The following is a 16947-nucleotide window of genomic DNA, read 5'->3' as shown; positions in this document are numbered from 1 at the left end:
ACCAGTGGCTCACATCTATAATACCAGTCACACATGAGGCTGAGATCTGCAGATTTGAGGATCCAAGCCAGCCTGGGTAGAAAGGTCCTTGAGACTCTTATCTCCAATAACCACTAAAATTTTGCAAGTAGAGCTATGGCACAAGTGGCAAAGCACTAGCCTTGAGAGAAAAAGCTCAGGGACAGCACCAACGCCCCGAGTTCAAGCCTCAGTACCAGCATTAAAAAAATTTTTACTACTTACAACCAGCACTTCTAATTTAGGACTTTAGTTTCCATTGACCTTTCCTTTCCACTAATCAGTGGCTTGTAGGTCAAGGAGTAGTCTCTTGATGACCTTCATTCTTGGCCCTGTAACTACTTAACACAATTCATCTTCCCGGGTCTTCCAACGTGTCCCCAGGAGATCTAAAGCCATGTCATTTGTCATAAGGGATTGTAGTTGACATATCCATCATCTACAAGGTATTTCTAACCACTTCTTGCTCATTTGGCTAAAATCTCATATAGTATCAAACGATTTTTTTTGTCAGTTATGGGGCTTGAACTCTGGGCCTGGGCGCTGTCCCTCAGCTCTTCAGCTCAAGGCTAGCACTCTACCACTTGAGCCACAGCACCATTTCTGGTTTTCTGGTGGTTAAGTGGAGATCAGAGTCTCACGGACTTTCCTGCACAGGCTGACTTTGAACTGCAATCCTCAGTGCTCAGCCTCCTGAGTAGCTAGGATTATAGGCATGAACCACCAGTGCCTGACTTCAAAAGATATTTCTAAGCACTACTTGGACTTGGATTCAAGTCCAGCAGTTTTTTTTTAATCACTTCAAACATCAGAGTCCCTCTAGTCCCTTGGCCTTAGGTACACATCTCCTATCCCTATATAACTTATGCATGAGAAGCCTGTAACCTATTACCTTATACAAGCTGAACAAGTTAAATGTGAAACAAAACTTTCCCCTATCTATCCTTTAGTCATGTATTCACTTAAAAAGTCTACAAATTTTGTTTACAGTTTTCTTGAAAATAGTTGAATACTTCAAGATATATATCTATATCATATGCTTAAAAAGGGTCTTATTTTTCCAAGCTTTGAAAGATATTCATGATGAATGTCCAAATCTGATTTTACAAATCAAGCTATGTTAGGAGAGCAGTAACAGGGCTTAAAGAAACTCCTTTTGGTCAAATAAAACAATGACAGCTCCCAGAACATGAACAAAAAGAACTTGAGGGCAATGGGACACAGATAAATACAATCCACTTAGAAAGCTTTATGAACTTAAAACCAGGAAACAGGAAAACAGCAACACAGGGGAAACAATAAGTTTTTACTTTCTATGAAACAGCCCCTCAAAAGGCATTTTTCATTATCTTTTTGGACCTCTAAAGGGCCCTGTGTGGCCTAGAAAAGGATTCTAAGGATAAGAAATATCAAGGAAGCTTGGACTAGCCTTCCTAAAAAGGAACGTTACTGCAGCCTGGCTCTGATCAAGGTTGGCTGTCTCTCAAAGAACTCAGTATGTTGTGTTCTGAGAGCAAGGGGGAAGTACAGTGACATTCCTAAGCTCCAAGCTCAAGTTGGAAAGTTTCATTTGCTTGTATTCATAGAGATTTAACTTGCCTGGGTTTGATGAACACCTTGGATTACCTTGTTTTGAAAAACAGTAGGAAGTGGAGCTATGGTTCAAATGGTAGAACACTCATCAACGTTGAGTAAAAGAAGGCAAGTGAGTGTAGGTTTAAGGCCTAATACTGGCATAAAAGAAAGAAAGCACTTTCTACCAATAAACATATTAAATACTTCCGTTATATTTGATGCTTTCCAAAAACAATCTTTACAGTGGAAAATTAGAGTACAGAGAGACGAAGACTGTCTATGTATGCCTGTCTGAGATCACCTTATATTTCAGTATCTAAAGTTTGGTTGCAAAAACTCTATAGACAAACAATGTTCTTATAAATACCAAATCTCTCTAGCTATGTAATGTATATCACTGACTTAAAGGTGTTCATATTTCAAAACTTGAGGAGATATTCCTGCTCAGGTCCAAGAAACTACTCATTAAACAATATAGTCTTCAGTAGTGATGTGAGCAAATGGTCAGGGAATCCCAGCTTCTTAGGAGGCTGAGATCTGAAGATTGCAGTTCAAAGCCAGCTGGAGCAGGAAAATCCATGAGACTATATTTCCACTTAAATGATAAAAAGCTGGAAATAGAGGTGTGGTTCCAGTGGTAGAGCACCAGCCTTGAGTGAAAAAACTAAGTGAAAAGTGTGTCCAAGCCCTAGTACCCTCGCCAAAAACAAACCTTAGATAATGCTATAGTTACAATATGGTAACATCAAAAAGTGGTACCTATAGTTAAATATTGCTCAGTTTAAAAATGAATATTATTTTGTACTAATAAATTCTAGTTTACTTCTCAAAATTGTCTACCAGTGCTATTATAAAAATAAAATGCAGTCAGGTGCCAGTAGCTCACGCCTGTAATCCTAGTTACTTGGGAGGCTGAGATCTGAGGATCATGGTTCAAAGCCAGCTGGGGCAGGAAAGTCTGAGAGACTTCTATCTCCAATTAAATCTCAGAAAAAGCCATAAATGATGTTATGGCTCAAATGACAGAGTGTTAGCTTTAAATAAAAGGAGTTCAGTGACAGCACCCAGGCCCAGAGTTCAAGCCTCAGGACCAGCAAAAAAAAAAAAAAAAAAAAAAAAAAGTAATTTTTTAGCATTTTATTTATTATTTCTTATATTTTAGAGTATACAGTGTTTAATCCTTTGAAATTTATTAGCAGTCCTACAAAATATTCTCAATATGGAAGACAATCCAACTAAAGAAAATACCGCTCTGGGATTCTTGATTATATTTAGTATTAATTGTGTGGTCATAGTTTAGTAGATATAAAAATCTTACATTTAAAAGTCTAATATAGGCTGGGAAGGTGGCTCAGTGGTAGAGTGCTTGTCTTGTATGCATGAGGCCCTGGGTTCGATTCCTCAGCACCACATAAGCAAAAAGAAAAAAAGCCAGAAGTGGCACTGTGGCTCAAGTGGTAGAGCACTACCCTTCAGCTGAAGAGCTGAGGGACAGTGCCCAGGCCCAGAGTTCAGGCCCCAAAACCAGACCCCCCTCCCCCCAAAAAAGGGATAAAAGTCTAATATAAAGCAATACTAAAATGGGGAGTGTGGTTTCCAAATTACTCTCTGTCCTCATTACTTTACTATGTTGACATAACTGCACACATTTATGCACTAAAATCTACAAGCAGTGAGTTAGCTCTTGTCTCCAAGATTAACTTGACAAAATCGGAACCAATTAATCAGAGATACTAAAAGACTAAAAGTTCTGTTTTGTCAGTGATACATGTTCCATTAGAGCTTGTTTTAACTGGAGCGCTGTGCATGTTTCAGTGTACAACATTGGCCCATTGATCAACTTTGGGCCAGCAATGCTAATACTGCTGACAGTTCTGCTCTTGGAAGAGGGCCTTGCTTTCTGTTGCATGCACACACTGACCCTGTACTTTCTTTCCTTTCCTTTGTTTCCTGTGCCATGCTTGCTGTGTAGCAAATGGAATCTCTTGCAGTAAGTTAACTTTCTTTCATACTCTTTCTCCATTTAGGCATGGACCCATAACAGGCTTTATTTTATTTACTGTTAACTACCATTTAGCATGTTTTCCCTTTTTTATTTAATTTTATTTTCTTCGGTAGATTGAGACACCGCAGCTTATGATCAATAGCATTTGGGGATGCTTTTGCACCAAAGTTCAAACCTACATTGCTATGAATTCTCACACTACCAATGGGATATTTTAAATTGTAACTACTATTATTTGGCAGGAAAGCCAGTGTTCATAACTAGGTATCAGCCTAAATTGAAAAGGTAACATTGTTTGTAAACACTACTTGGGCATTTTTTTGCAAGCACCTAGCAGCTATCTTCTGTGGCAGACTTCAAAAGGTTTCCATACAGAAAAGTTTAAATGACCATAAAACAGTGTTTTACTAATATATCCCATTTGAGTTAGTCAGTATTTCTATTTCTTTGAACTTAAGCTAATTAAATCCATCTAATTGGAAAAGATTTTCCCCTAGGAGCAAGGAAGAGAGAACAAGAGAAAGGTTAGAAAGGAATTTATTAAACATAGTCTTTGTATGATTTTTTTTACATTTAAAAATCAGGGTCAAAATTTTATTAATAGTGTCAATGGCATATACTACCTAAAACCTAAATTCTTTTCTATCAACTTATTTGAGAAAAACATTTAAAAAATACTTCAAGACTCTCAAATCTGAGTTGAGTTCATTTGCAACGGTCTGTTAGAAAGGAAGGCACTATTTACCCTTCATTCATCCCACTGAAAAACTGACTAGTGAAGCATTTTTTAAAACCATGTATTTAATCTACTTTTACTGGGTAACTGCTAAGCTGTGCAATCCTACCAGGTGAAGTCACAGAATCCCACCACTATCAAGCTAACCCATTACTGAAATAAAGTAGGCAAAGATAATACAGTTCAGAGTGCAATGATCATTGATGATGGATTACAACTTGTGAATGCTTTTGCATCAGACTTTATAGAGGCCACGGAAAGAAACATTTACATTTCCAGAGAAACCTATTAAAATAAGGGCTATTTTGTACAGTTGCTTTTTCTTATTCTTTGTGCAGAAAGTTCTAGAGGTTTCTGAGGGTTTTTTAAATTTTTCTTATAGAAGTTTTTGTGGTTTTTTTTTCCTTAAACAGTTTTGGCCCCGTTTCTATCTCTTTAATTCAGTAAATGCTTCCTAAGCACTGAATAGAAGGCTCATCAAGAACCATGTGGCCTGTCTTGAGTCTCATCCTGGAAGACAACAACTGTTCTGTTACACAGTTATCTCCCAGACATCTTCTGAATTTACAAATCTAACCCCTAGAATTACTTCACATTTTGCCTTTCAACTATGCTTATAATGAAAACAAATTCTTTGTTGTGTATAAAAGTGTACACAGCCACTCAGTTACAATTTATCTGTAGTGAATTGGCAAATACAAATAAAAATGTGGTCGCTTGCTTGGTCCTTTTTATAGCTTCCACTCTCTAATTAGCCATCTTCCACTATTTAAAATATAACATTCTGTATTACCCTGTGAATTCCTCATTGATACTTATTGACTGGATTTTTTGTTTCATTTGAGAATGGTAACAGCTAGTTATATTTCCTTAATTTAAAAAAAAATGTGTGTTGTGTGTCCACTGAGATTCACTAGCTATATCAGAATGATCCTTAATAACAATTTCTTCCCCTGCACATTCTCTCTTTAGCAACTGGAACTGTGTCAGAGGTTATATAAGCTACACTTCCAGCTGCTGTTGCTTTTTCAGTCCTACTGTAAGCTCATCGGCCAGGTGCATGAAGTGAGCTCCATGCCGGAGGTGAGTCCCTCTGCCTGCCCACCCCGCATCCTGCCACAAACACCATCAGTGTATGCTTTGTTCTGTGTCCTCCCTTCCTTTTACAACTGCCCAGGTGATTTGATAATTATTTTGCTCAAGTACAGGTTGGAAATAAATGGCTCAGATTTATTTCTGTTTCTCCTTTTTCAAAGATTTTTCCAGAGCAGACTACTAAATTGAGAAACATGAGATAGCCCTCCATGTCATACTCTAGGTGCCTTACTTGAGTCACGCTGCTCCCAGCCCTGGGTCTGGACATCCTTTGAGAAATGTGCTATTCCTTCTTTACACTTGTCCTTACCTTTAAGAAGGAAATGATCGTGTGCTGCCTGGCTGTCTTCAGTTTCTCTGATGCTTTGATATTATTAGGTGTAAAGTGCAAAATAATGTGACTATACTATTTCCAAGTGGGCCAAAGTTTTCCTAGGAGTGAAAGAAAGTAATTAGTGGTGTGCACGAGGCACACACATCTAAAGTTGACAGAGGCCAAAGAGATAGCAATCTTAAAACAAGAAGTAGAATGATAGAATTGAAGTTCAGTAAGAACAAAAGCATTTAGGTAAACGTGGTGAGAGAAAGCAACTGCAAGCAAGTTGTATTGCTAGACTATAAGATACCAATGGGAAGGGGGTGATGATAGAAAACAAAAAAATCAGAGGTAAGGAGAAGATGCTACATTGCATTTTTTGCAAGACTTTTACAATGTAGAAGATGGATTTGTTGACAAGTAGACTGGAGATGTGGAGGCAAGATGTGAACCTGCTGAAGTCAACTAGCACAGAAGTGTTCAGTGGATATGGAGAACAGAAATAGGACACAAATTAAAGAAACTCTGGGAGGCCAGGGGAGGGCAAAGTTAAAACCCTATCTCAGATGAGTCAGATGTGACCAGTGGTTTGACAGCTGACACGTGTTTATGAAGGACTGTGAGGCAACTGTACATTCAAGAAGTCAAACCTTCTCCCTCAACCTAGTAGACCTATATACTGGGTTTAATGACAACTTACAAGTGGTTAGATATGGGAATGTGGCTTAGCAGTAGAGTGCTTGCCTAGCATACATGAAGCCCTGGGTTCGATTCCTCAGCACCACATAAACAGAAAAGGCTGGAAGTGGCACTGTGGCTCAAGTGGTAGGGTACCAGCCTTGAGCAAAAGAAGCTTAGGGACAATGCCTAGGCCCTGAGTTCAAGCCCCAGGATTGGCCAGGGGGTTGAAAGTTACTGATGCAGTCACTATACTAGATAGGACTAGATGGCCTCACCCACTAAAAGGAGCTGGAGCCTGGGAAACCATACTGTCTTGCCAGGGGACAAAGGAGAAAGAACCACAAAAGAGACTGAGAATGATAGCCATTTTACCATCTATCACTCAATTTGACAAAAATGGAAAGACAATACAACTTTCAGTCAGGTACACTTTCGAAAGCCAGCACAAAGATTTGACAAAGAATGTCAAATCTTGGGTTATGAATTAATCACAAACCAGTCTTTCTCTACCAAATTATATAAAAGATCCAATAAAAGATAGATTACTCTTAACACTTCTAAAAAAAAGTATTAAGATCCTTAGAGTGTGTCTTTTCTCAAGAAATAGAACATGCAAACTAAACTCACACTCTCATTTTCCATATTAAAAAAGCAATTAGAGATGAGCGCAGTGGCTCATACCTGTCATCCTAGCTACTCAGGAGGCTGAGATCTGATGATCACGGTTCAAAGCCAGCCCTGGCAGGAAAGTCCATGAGACTCTTATCTCTAATTAACCACTAGAAAACCAAAAGTGGTGCTGTGGCTTAGTAGAGCACTTCCCTTGAGCTGAAGAGCTCAGAGATAGTGTCCAGGCCAAGAGTTCAAGCTCCATGACTGACCAAATAAAAAAGGAAAAAAAAAAAGGCAATTGGAGCTGGGCATCTGTGATTTATGTCTGTAATCCTAGTTACTTAGGAGTCTGAGATCTGAGGATCAAGGTTTAAAACCAGTTCACGCAGGAAAGTCTGTGAAACTCTTATTTCCAATTAAGTCCAAAAAGCCAGAAATGGAGCTGTGATTCAAGTGATAGAGTACTAACCTCAAGCAAAGAAAGCTAAGGGATAGGGTCCTCTTTAGGGCCCCTTTCCAAATGGAAGAGGGGCTTCCTTTTGTTGCCAGTCCTGGGGCTTGAACTCAGGGCCTGGGCACTGTTCCTGGGCTTCTTTTGCTCAAGGCTTGCACTCTACCACTTGAGCCACAGTGCCATTTCCAGCTTTTTCTGTTTATGTGGTACTGAGGAATCAAAGCCAGGGCTTAGTGCATGCTAGTCAAGCACTCTACCATTAAGCCACATTACTAGCCCTCCTATGTTTCACAGCTTTCCCTTCCACTTTCAAATACACTTACTCTATTTTTTAAAAAAAGGTATGGGATAGTGTCCAAGTTCTGAGTTCAATTCTTACTACTAGCCAAGGGAAAAAAAGCAATTGCAGCAAGATGGCCAACTAGAGGGGTCTGATGCTTTCAAAGGACCAATAAACAAATAACTATATTACAAAGGAGAGCTGAGGCCAGCTTAGAGCAAGGGAATAGTGGAAACCCTGAGGAACACAGAACTTCCGTGCTCATCTAGAACCTCTGCGGCCCATCCAGCCAGTGAGATCGATTCAGGACCCAGATGGATTTTCCTGTAGGGAATAAGTAAGCAAGAGGTTCTCAGCAGGCTTCTTACTGGTACAGATATCCAGTATCAGTTACTGGAGAAGCCTCCCCACCCTCACAGGCTGGGAGCAACCGTGCTCCAGAGACAGAGCTCACGTCCTCTTCCTCAACCTCCCAGCTCCAGCGCCACAACCCAAGCTACTACTAGTCTGCACCATTTTGAAACCAGTTGCTGCTAGAGGATTCCCTGCCTTGGAAGTCACTAATCACAGGATTTCTTCATCTCTGAGACTCTGCCCAGTTAACAAAAGCTAGGTGTGGTAGCTCACGCCTGTAATCCTAGCTACTCAGGAGGCTCAGATCTGAGGATTGAGGTTCAAAGCCAGCCTAGACAGGAAAAGTCCATGAGACTCTTATCTCCAATAAACCACTCAGAAAACCAGATGTGGCACTGTGGCTCAAGTGGTAAAGTGCTAGCTTTGATCTGAAGAGCTGAGGGACAGCACCCAGGCCCAGAGTTCAAACCCCATGACTGACCAAAAAAAAAGAAAAGAAAAAAAAGAAAAAAGAAATAATCACCATTAATAATCAGCCATACAAGAAATTCTTCAGCTGGGATTGTAGCTCAAGTGGTATAGCAACTGCCTAACCTGAGTTCAGACCCCATTATTGCCCCTGAAAAAGAAATTTAATAAGAAATGCTTTTCCCAGAGGTAAAAGACAATCGCCACCACCATGAAAACATAAAAGTAACTACAGTAATGTTGGGCATCAATGGCTTATGTCTATAACCCTAGCTACTCACAGGGCTGAGATCTGAGGATCATGGTTCAAACTCAGCCCAGGCAGGAAAAGTCTCTGAAACACTAATCTCCAATTAACCTCCAAGAAGAGCTAGAAGTAGAGTTGTGGCCAGTAGAGGGCCAGTCTTGAGCAAAGAGATAAGTAATAGCATCCAGGCCCTAAATTCAAGTCCCAGCATGCATGCACACACACACATACATACAAATAACTACAATAAGTTATGCTGTTAAGCCACATTCAGTACAAAAAGATAAACATCATGACAACAAAAAATGAGAGTTTAAAGTCATTAGTTGGTAGACTTTTTGTGGAAGAAGCATTAATGTGCTGGCCTTGCACATGCTAATATAAGTGTTCTACAATTCCAGCCCTTAGACCCAGTCTCAACCAATAAAGTCTGGGTGACATGTGTCTAGCACAGTTTTCAAGAGCAAAAATAAGCTGATCATGGTTCAATCCAGAACCAAAGTTAAGGTATGAGCTTAAAATAGTCTACTATACTTCATATAACAATGATGGTAACTACAAAGCAAAACAAAAAAAGATATGGTAATCAGTTTAGCACACTGACAATTATTAAACCACAAAGGCAGACAACAATAGACAAAGAAAAAAATCAAAGACTCTACAAAACTACTCATAATTAGCTACTAAGGAGGCCAAGATCTAGAGGATCAGAGTGAGAGACCAACTCCAGGCAGAGAAAAAAATAACAGCAAAAAGCTGGGCTGGAGATATAGCTCTGGTGGTACTGCACCAGCTGAGCATGCAAGTGCAAGGACTGAGTTCAAACTCCAGTACCACCGAAACAAACAATGAACAACTTAACAAAAATCATCTACCATTCTACCTTACACAGTTAACTTTGGATTTAGTTCCAAAAGAAAAACAAATAAGCCCAGTGCCAGTGGCTCATGCCTGTAATCCTAGCTACTCAAGAGGCTGAGATCTGGGGATCATGGCTCAAAGCTAGCCCAAGCAGAAAAGTCCGTGAGGCTTTTTTTTTAAATAAGTTTTTTATTGTGAAGATACTGTACAGAGGGGTTACAATCACATGAGCAAGGTAATGAGTACATTTCAAGCATTGTTACCTCCTCCTTTGTTTTTCCCCTACCATCCCTTCCCTCCCACCTCCTCTTTTGTACATTTTTATTGTAAAAATACTGTACATAGGGGTTACAGTTACATGAGCAAGGTAATTAGTACAATTCCTATCCAGCATTGTTGCCTCCTCCTTTGTTTTTCCCCTACCATCCCTTCCTTCCTACCTCCACAATTACTTCCTCCCCTATCCCCCCCATCTCCAATAAACCACCAGAAAATCAGAAGTGGCACTGTGACTCAAGTGGTAGAGCACTAGCCTTGAGCTGAAGAGCTGAGGGACAGCGCCCAGGCCCAGAGTTCAAGCCCCACAACCGACCAAAAAAAGAAAAAAAGAAAAGCAAATAACATGGCTGGGAATGTGGCTTAGTGGCAGAGTACTTGCCTAGCATGAATGAGTTCAATTCGTCAGTACCACATAAACAGAAAATGCCAGAAGTGGTGCTGTGGCTCCAGTAGAGTGCTAGCCTTGAGCAAGAAGCTCAGGGACAGTGCCCAGGCTCTGAGTTCAAGCCCCAAGACTGGCAAAACAAAAATGCAAATAAAAAAATCAGATCAAAAATTAGAGAACAGAAAAATCATTTTAAATGACAGTAAGGGTTGATTCTTTGAAAAAGAAAAAATGTAAATCCCAGGTGGGCCAAACATTGTGGCTCACATCTGTAATCTTACCTACTCAGAAGGTAGTAATTAGGAGGATCACAGTTAAAGACCAGCCCTGGCAAAAAGCATCCATCAAACCCAATCTCAACCAATAAAGGCTGAGGATGATGATGTGTGCCTATTCCAGTTTTCAGAGGAACATAAATAAGCAGATTGTGTTCAATCCAGTGTGGACATACGCAGAACATCCTATTTTTTACAATAAAGCAAAAAAGGGCTGACGGCAAGTGATACAGTACCTGCTGAGCAAGCACAAGGCCCTAGAGTTCAAACCTCAGTACCAAGGAGGAAAAGAGTGAGCGAGGCAATGGAGGGAAGGGATGGGGAGAAGAGACAGACAGACCTAGAAAGGAAAAGAAAAACTCAAAGTCAGAAATTCAAGTAGAGGGGCTGGGAAGGTGGCTCAGTGGTAGAGTGCTTGCCTTGCATGCACGAAGCCCTGGGTTCAATTCCTCAGTACCATATAAGCAGTAAAAGCCAGAAGTGGTGCTATGGCTCAAGTGGTAGAGCACTAGCCTTGAGCTGAAGAGCTGAGGGACAGCGCCCAGGCCCAGAGTTCAGGCCATGACCGACAAAAAAAAAAAAAAATTCAAGTAGAAAGATGGGCACCAGTGGCTTACCCTGTAATCCTAGGTATTCAGAAGGCTAAGATCTGAGGGTCAAGGTTCAAAGCCAGCCTGGGCACACAAATCCCAGAGATGTTTTTCTCTGGTTAACCAGCAAAAAGCCAAAAGTGAAGGTGTGGCTGAAGTAATACAACATCAGCTGTAAGCAAAAACGCTGAGAAAAAGCATGAGTCTCTAGTCAAAGGCTCAGTATTGGCACAGAAAAAGGGGGAGAATAGTTAAGAGGAAGGGAGAAGAGGGGATAGAAAAATAGATGTCTCAGAAATAAAAAGAATCATACAGGGCTATTATATACAATTATATGTTAACAGACAGGATAGTGTAAAGGAAATAGACAAGTTCCTTAAAAATGCACCCACCAACATTAAATTAGGATGATATAGAGAGCCTGCAGCACAGACCCATAACAGAGAGACTGAAGAAGTAGCTCAAAACTTCCCACTACAGAAAAACCTGCGTTTCATGGCTAACTTCTACCAAACATACAAAGAAAATCTATTACCAATTCTTCAAGTCTTCTTAAAAATAGAGGTAGACAGCTAAGAGCCTCTGGCTCATGCCTGTAATCCTAGCTACTCAACAGGCTGAGACCTAAGGATCGCAGTTCAAAGCCAGCCCAGGCAGAAGTCCATGAGGCTCTTACTTCCAATAAGCTACTCAGAAAAAGCTGGAAGCAGTGCTGTGGCTCAAGTAGTAGGGTGCTAGCCTTGAGCAAAAGAAGTTCAGGGACAGTGCCTAGGCCCAGAGTTCAAGCCCCAGGACTGGCAAAAAAAAAAAAAAAAGTAGCGCTCCATGCCAGATACCTGCAGCTCAGGCCTAGAATCTGAGCTACACAGGAGGCTGTATATCACCATTAGAAGCCAGTCCAGGCAGCAAAGTCCATGACTTTTATCCATCAAAAAGCTAAGCAAGAGTGCAAGGCCCTGAGTTCAAGTACCAATACAGTCACACACAACAAAGCCCAGTTTATGCTTGTAATCCTAGGCTGAGATCGGAGGATCACAGTATCCTGGACAGGAAAGTCTAAGAGACTCTTCTCTCCAATTAACCATCCCCCAAAAATGGAAGTGGAATTGTGGCTCAAGTTGTAGAGCATTAAGCCTTGAGCAAAAAAATGCTCAGGGACAGCATCCAGGCTCTGAGTTCAAGCCCAAGGACTGGCATGCACATGCACACATGTGCAGACACACACACACACACACACACACACACATACTAGAGAGAATGCTAACAAACACATTTTATGAAACCAACATCACATTGATACCTAAATAGACAAAGGCACTATAGGTAAATTACAGGCCAGTTATCTCTGATAAACAGCAATGCAAATATCCTCTATAAAATATTAGCAACCAGGACTGGGAGTGTGACTTAAATGGTAAAGTGCCAGCCTAGCAAAGGAAAAGCACTGAGTTCAAATTGCAGTACTGCCAAATAAACTAAAGAACCAAATTCAACAACCCATCAAAAATCCCACATGACCAAATGGGATTTTATCCCATTTATTTAATATAGTCAAATCCATCAATGAAAATACATCATCTCAACAAAATTAACCATTAAAATCACCAATTAAAAGTCATTTTAATTAATAAAAAAACATGGGCAAAGTTCAACATCCTTTATTGACTAAAAAATTCTAAACAGTTAAGGTATAGGAGAGTTTCTCAACATAATAAAAATCATTTATAAGCCAGGTCAGTGGCTTACGCCTGTAATCCTAGCTACTCAGGATCTGAGGATCGCAGTTCAAAGCCAGCCCAGGCAGGAAAGTCAATGAGGTGCTTATCTCCAATAAATTACTCAGAAAACTGGAAGTGGCACTGTGGCTCAAGTGGTAGAGAGCTGAGGGAAAGCACCAGGCCCAGAATTCAAGCCCCATGACTGACCAAAAAAATCATTTATAAAAATTCACAGTTGGACTGGAGACATGGGTTAAGTGGTTGAGAACCAGCTGAGGACACAAACCCAGCAAGTGCAAAACCCTAAGTATAAACCCAGTACTGGCAAAAACCAATTACATGATCAACGAAGAACAATTGAAAGCTTTTCCATTAAGATCTGATTTAATGCAGAGATACCTACACTCATAGCTTCTACTCAGCAGAGTACTAGCAGTAGTAGCAGGAGCAATCGATGAAAAGAAATAAAAAGCAAGAAATACAAACAAAAATTATCTCTATTTGCAGATGACATGCTGCTATATGTAGAAAATCCCAGAGATTCTACATAGAAAAATAAACTAGCACTATAAGCATATAAAATCAATAGCATTTTTGACACAGCTGAAAAAGAAATCAAGAAAACAATCACTTTTATGAAAGCACACAAATGCACATACATATTTAGCTACATGAAATTGTGGAGGCAAATCAATGTAGTCATGTATATTTTTTTCAACTAGTTTTAAACATAGATATCAAGATGACACAATGGAGAAAGTATAGTCTCTATATGTGGTGTTGAAAAAACTAGCTTTCCACACTCAAAGAATGAAATTGAGCTATGGGCTGTGGCTCAAGGCTGTAATTCTAAGTACGTGAGCTAGGCAGAGATAAGGGGATTGCAGTTCAGAGCCAGCCAGGCAAAAAGAGTCTTAAGAGACTCCATCTCTGCCAATGACTGGGCACAGTGATATATTTGTCATCTACTGGGGGAGCACAATATCTGGGTGCAATGACACCATTATCATCCCCAGAAAATCAGGGAAGCATAAATAGGAGGATCATAGTCCAGGTTGGCCTGGGCATAAATCAACAACATACCTCAAAAATAACCAAGGAAGCCAGACACCAGTGATTCATGACTATAATCCTACCTATGCAGAAGGCTGAGATCTGGAGGAGCAAGGTTTAAACCTGGGCATAAAAATCTGTTGAGACCCATCTCTTAACTAACCAGCAAATACCTAGGCAGGAGACATCACTCAAACAGTAAGCACCTGCAAAACAAGAAAGTTAAGTGAGGGCTGGGAATATGGTTTAGTGGTAGATTGCTTGCCTAGCATGCATGAAACCCTAGGTTCGATTCCTCAGTGCCACATAAATAGAAAAGGCTGGAAATAGTAGATTGCTAGCCTTGAGCAAAAGAAGCTCAGGGACAGTGTCCAGGCCTTGAGTTCAAGCTCCAGGACCGGCAAATAAAGCTAAGCGAGCATGAGGCCCTGAGCTCAATCTTAGCACCACCAAAAAGGAAAAACTTTAAAGCAAAAGAGGGCTGGAGACATGGCTCAAGTGGTAAAATACCTGTGAAGCATGAGGCTTTGAGTTCAAACCCCAGTGCTGCCAAAAACAAATGAGTGAAAATAAATCAACTCAAAGTGGTGAATAAAATTCCGTCTATAAGACCTGCAACCATAAAACTCCATGAAGAGCTTCTCAACCCTAACCTTGATAGTGACTTTGGATATCACAAAGCAATAAGAGGTGTCTGGGAGCATGGCTGAAGTGGCAAAGCACCTACTTGACAAGCATAAGACCCTGAGTTCAAACACTAGTACCACCAAAAAAAAGGCTATAAAAATGAAATCTATAAATGAGACTATATCACAAAAAGAATGCTTTCTGCACAGCAAGAGAAACACCAACAAAATGAAATGCCAGCTATGGAGTGGAAAAAAAGTATTTATAGACCATATATTTGATAAGGTCTTAATATCCAAAACATGAACTCTTACAACTCAATCTCAGAAAAACACATGACCCACATGAAAGAAGGGCAAATGACTTGAACAGACATTTCTCCAAAGATGACAAAAACAAAATCAACGGTCTATGAAGAGATTCACAAATTCACTAGTCATCTGAGAAATGCAAATTATAACCACCACAAGATGTCAGTTCATTACCAATAAGGATGGTTATTTTGAGAGAAAGAGAGGGAAAAACACATAAACACATTTAAAAAATGAACACTACACTGCTGGTGACTTTGCATTGGCACAGCTATTACCAAAAACTGTATTGAGATTCCAGGGAAATTAGAAATAGAACTACCATCTGACTAACCATCCCTGTACTGTGTCTATGCCCATAGGAGATGAAATGACCACTTCATGCAGGTAGCTGCACTTGTGTGCATTGAGGTCACTAAGACCTTTCTGGTCTGCTTGCTTCTGTTGAAGTCATGCCTTCTGACAAAAATTATACATTTGAGGGTTCTGGATTATAAAAGAAAACTAAAACTAAACAACAAAGGTTACAACAAAGATAATAAAGGTTATCTTCCAATCCATGCTCTACCTCCCCCCAACTCTCTGCTCTGAGATGCCATCTCAGACTTAAGGCTGAGCCTTATGGGCCTAACCCAACTAGTCCTTTTCTGCTCTGTTCAAAAGTACCAGCTGAGGGGCTGGGAAGGTGGCTCAGTGATAGAGTGCTTGCCTTACATGCATCAGGCCCTGGGTTCAGTTCCTCAGTGCCACATAAGCAGAAAAAGTCCGAAGTGGTGGTGTGGCTCAAGTGGTAGAGCACTAGCCTTGAGCTGAAGAGCTCAGTGACAGCACCCAGGCCCAGAGTTAAAGCCCCACAACAGACAGAAACAAACAACAAAACTACCAGCTGAGTCTAGGGTCCAGCATCCACCACTGATCTGGGGAAACACCCAAACAAGGTATGAAAAGATGCCAAGTTTATTCAGAAACAAAATGGTCGTATAAGACCAGTAAGCCAAGATGATGTTCCCCTTACCTGCCCAGAACCCATTCCCAGCAGTTGAGGGGTAATCTTAACATGCTGCATCTCCTGCAAATGCACACAGGCTTCAAGAGGAAGGTCTCCTCTGAGTGTACCACTTCATAATCAAATACAACTGGTTCACTTCTTGGTAAGTGCAAAGCCAAAACAAATAACTAAGAAGTGAAATCAATTACCTGCCTTGAGTAAAAAGAGGGTGGGAATTAATTTCCAAAGCAATGCCTTCCAATAAAATTTACATTCAATAAAGTAAGTTGACTGTAGCTTTAGTAAGTTGTTACATAGCAGGTGTTATTTTTATACTTACATATAATTACCTAAGTTTTGTAAACTTACAGTGAATTTCTCCTCAAAGACTTACTTGGGCTAATATCCTTTTTGTTGTCATTGTTGTTGGTCCTGGATCTTGAACTCAGGGCCTCAGCACTGTCCCTGAGCTTTTTAGTTCAAGGCTACCATTCTATCACTAAGCCACAGCTCCACTTGTGTCTTTTGGGTGGTTAACTGGAGATAAGCATTTCATGGACTTTCCTGTCTGGGCTTGGCATTGAACCACAATCCTCAGATCTCAGTTTCCTGAGTAGCTGTGATTGCAGGCTTGAGCTACCAGTACCCCTCCAGGGCTTCAGTTTTACAGTACAGACAGTAAGCTGGGGATGAAGAGGAAAGGTAAAGGTGTTGAATAATAACTTTCCAAAGGAAATGGGCATCATCAATGCATTTCAAAAGAAATGGCTCATCATACCTGTAATCCTAGCTACTCAAGAGGCTGAGATCTGAGGGCTGCAGTTCAAAACCACCCTGAGGAAGGAAGAGCTAAGAGACTCTTACCTCCAATTAAGCAACAAGAAAGCCAGAAGCAGAGCAGTGTTTCAAGTGGCAGAGAGCTAGTCTTGAGAAGAAAAAAAAACCTCATGGACAGTACTCAGGCCTTGAGTTCAAGCCCCAGGATCTGGAGAAGAGAGAGAGAAAGGGAAGGGGGTAAG

General features: G+C 40.5%; 1 protein-coding gene across 10 annotated transcripts in view; it reads left to right on the top strand.

Moving 5' to 3' along the window:
- The window catches only part of Fry (FRY microtubule binding protein), a 493758-nt gene that overhangs the window by 471151 nt on the left and 5660 nt on the right, over positions 1 to 16947 (top strand). For 7 of the 10 annotated variants that reach the window (XM_070003013.1, XM_070003006.1, XM_070003005.1 and 4 more), the window contains 2 exons: positions 3566 to 3583; positions 5307 to 5417. The exons of 1 other annotated variant lie outside the window; for it this stretch is intronic. In XM_070003013.1, coding sequence (XP_069859114.1) covers positions 3566 to 3583; positions 5307 to 5417 — 129 coding nt within the window. The remainder of the gene's footprint in view (positions 1 to 3565; positions 3584 to 5306; positions 5418 to 16947) is intronic. 2 more of the 10 variants (XM_070003007.1, XM_070003010.1) reach the window with 1 other exon arrangement.

The sequence above is a fragment of the Dipodomys merriami genome, unplaced genomic scaffold, assembly GCF_024711535.1.
Source record: "Dipodomys merriami isolate MVZ:Mamm:240054 unplaced genomic scaffold, mDipMer1.0.p SCAF_6, whole genome shotgun sequence".
NCBI classification, from domain to species: domain Eukaryota; kingdom Metazoa; phylum Chordata; class Mammalia; order Rodentia; family Heteromyidae; genus Dipodomys; species Dipodomys merriami.
This window is presented reverse-complemented; position numbering and strand designations above follow the sequence as displayed.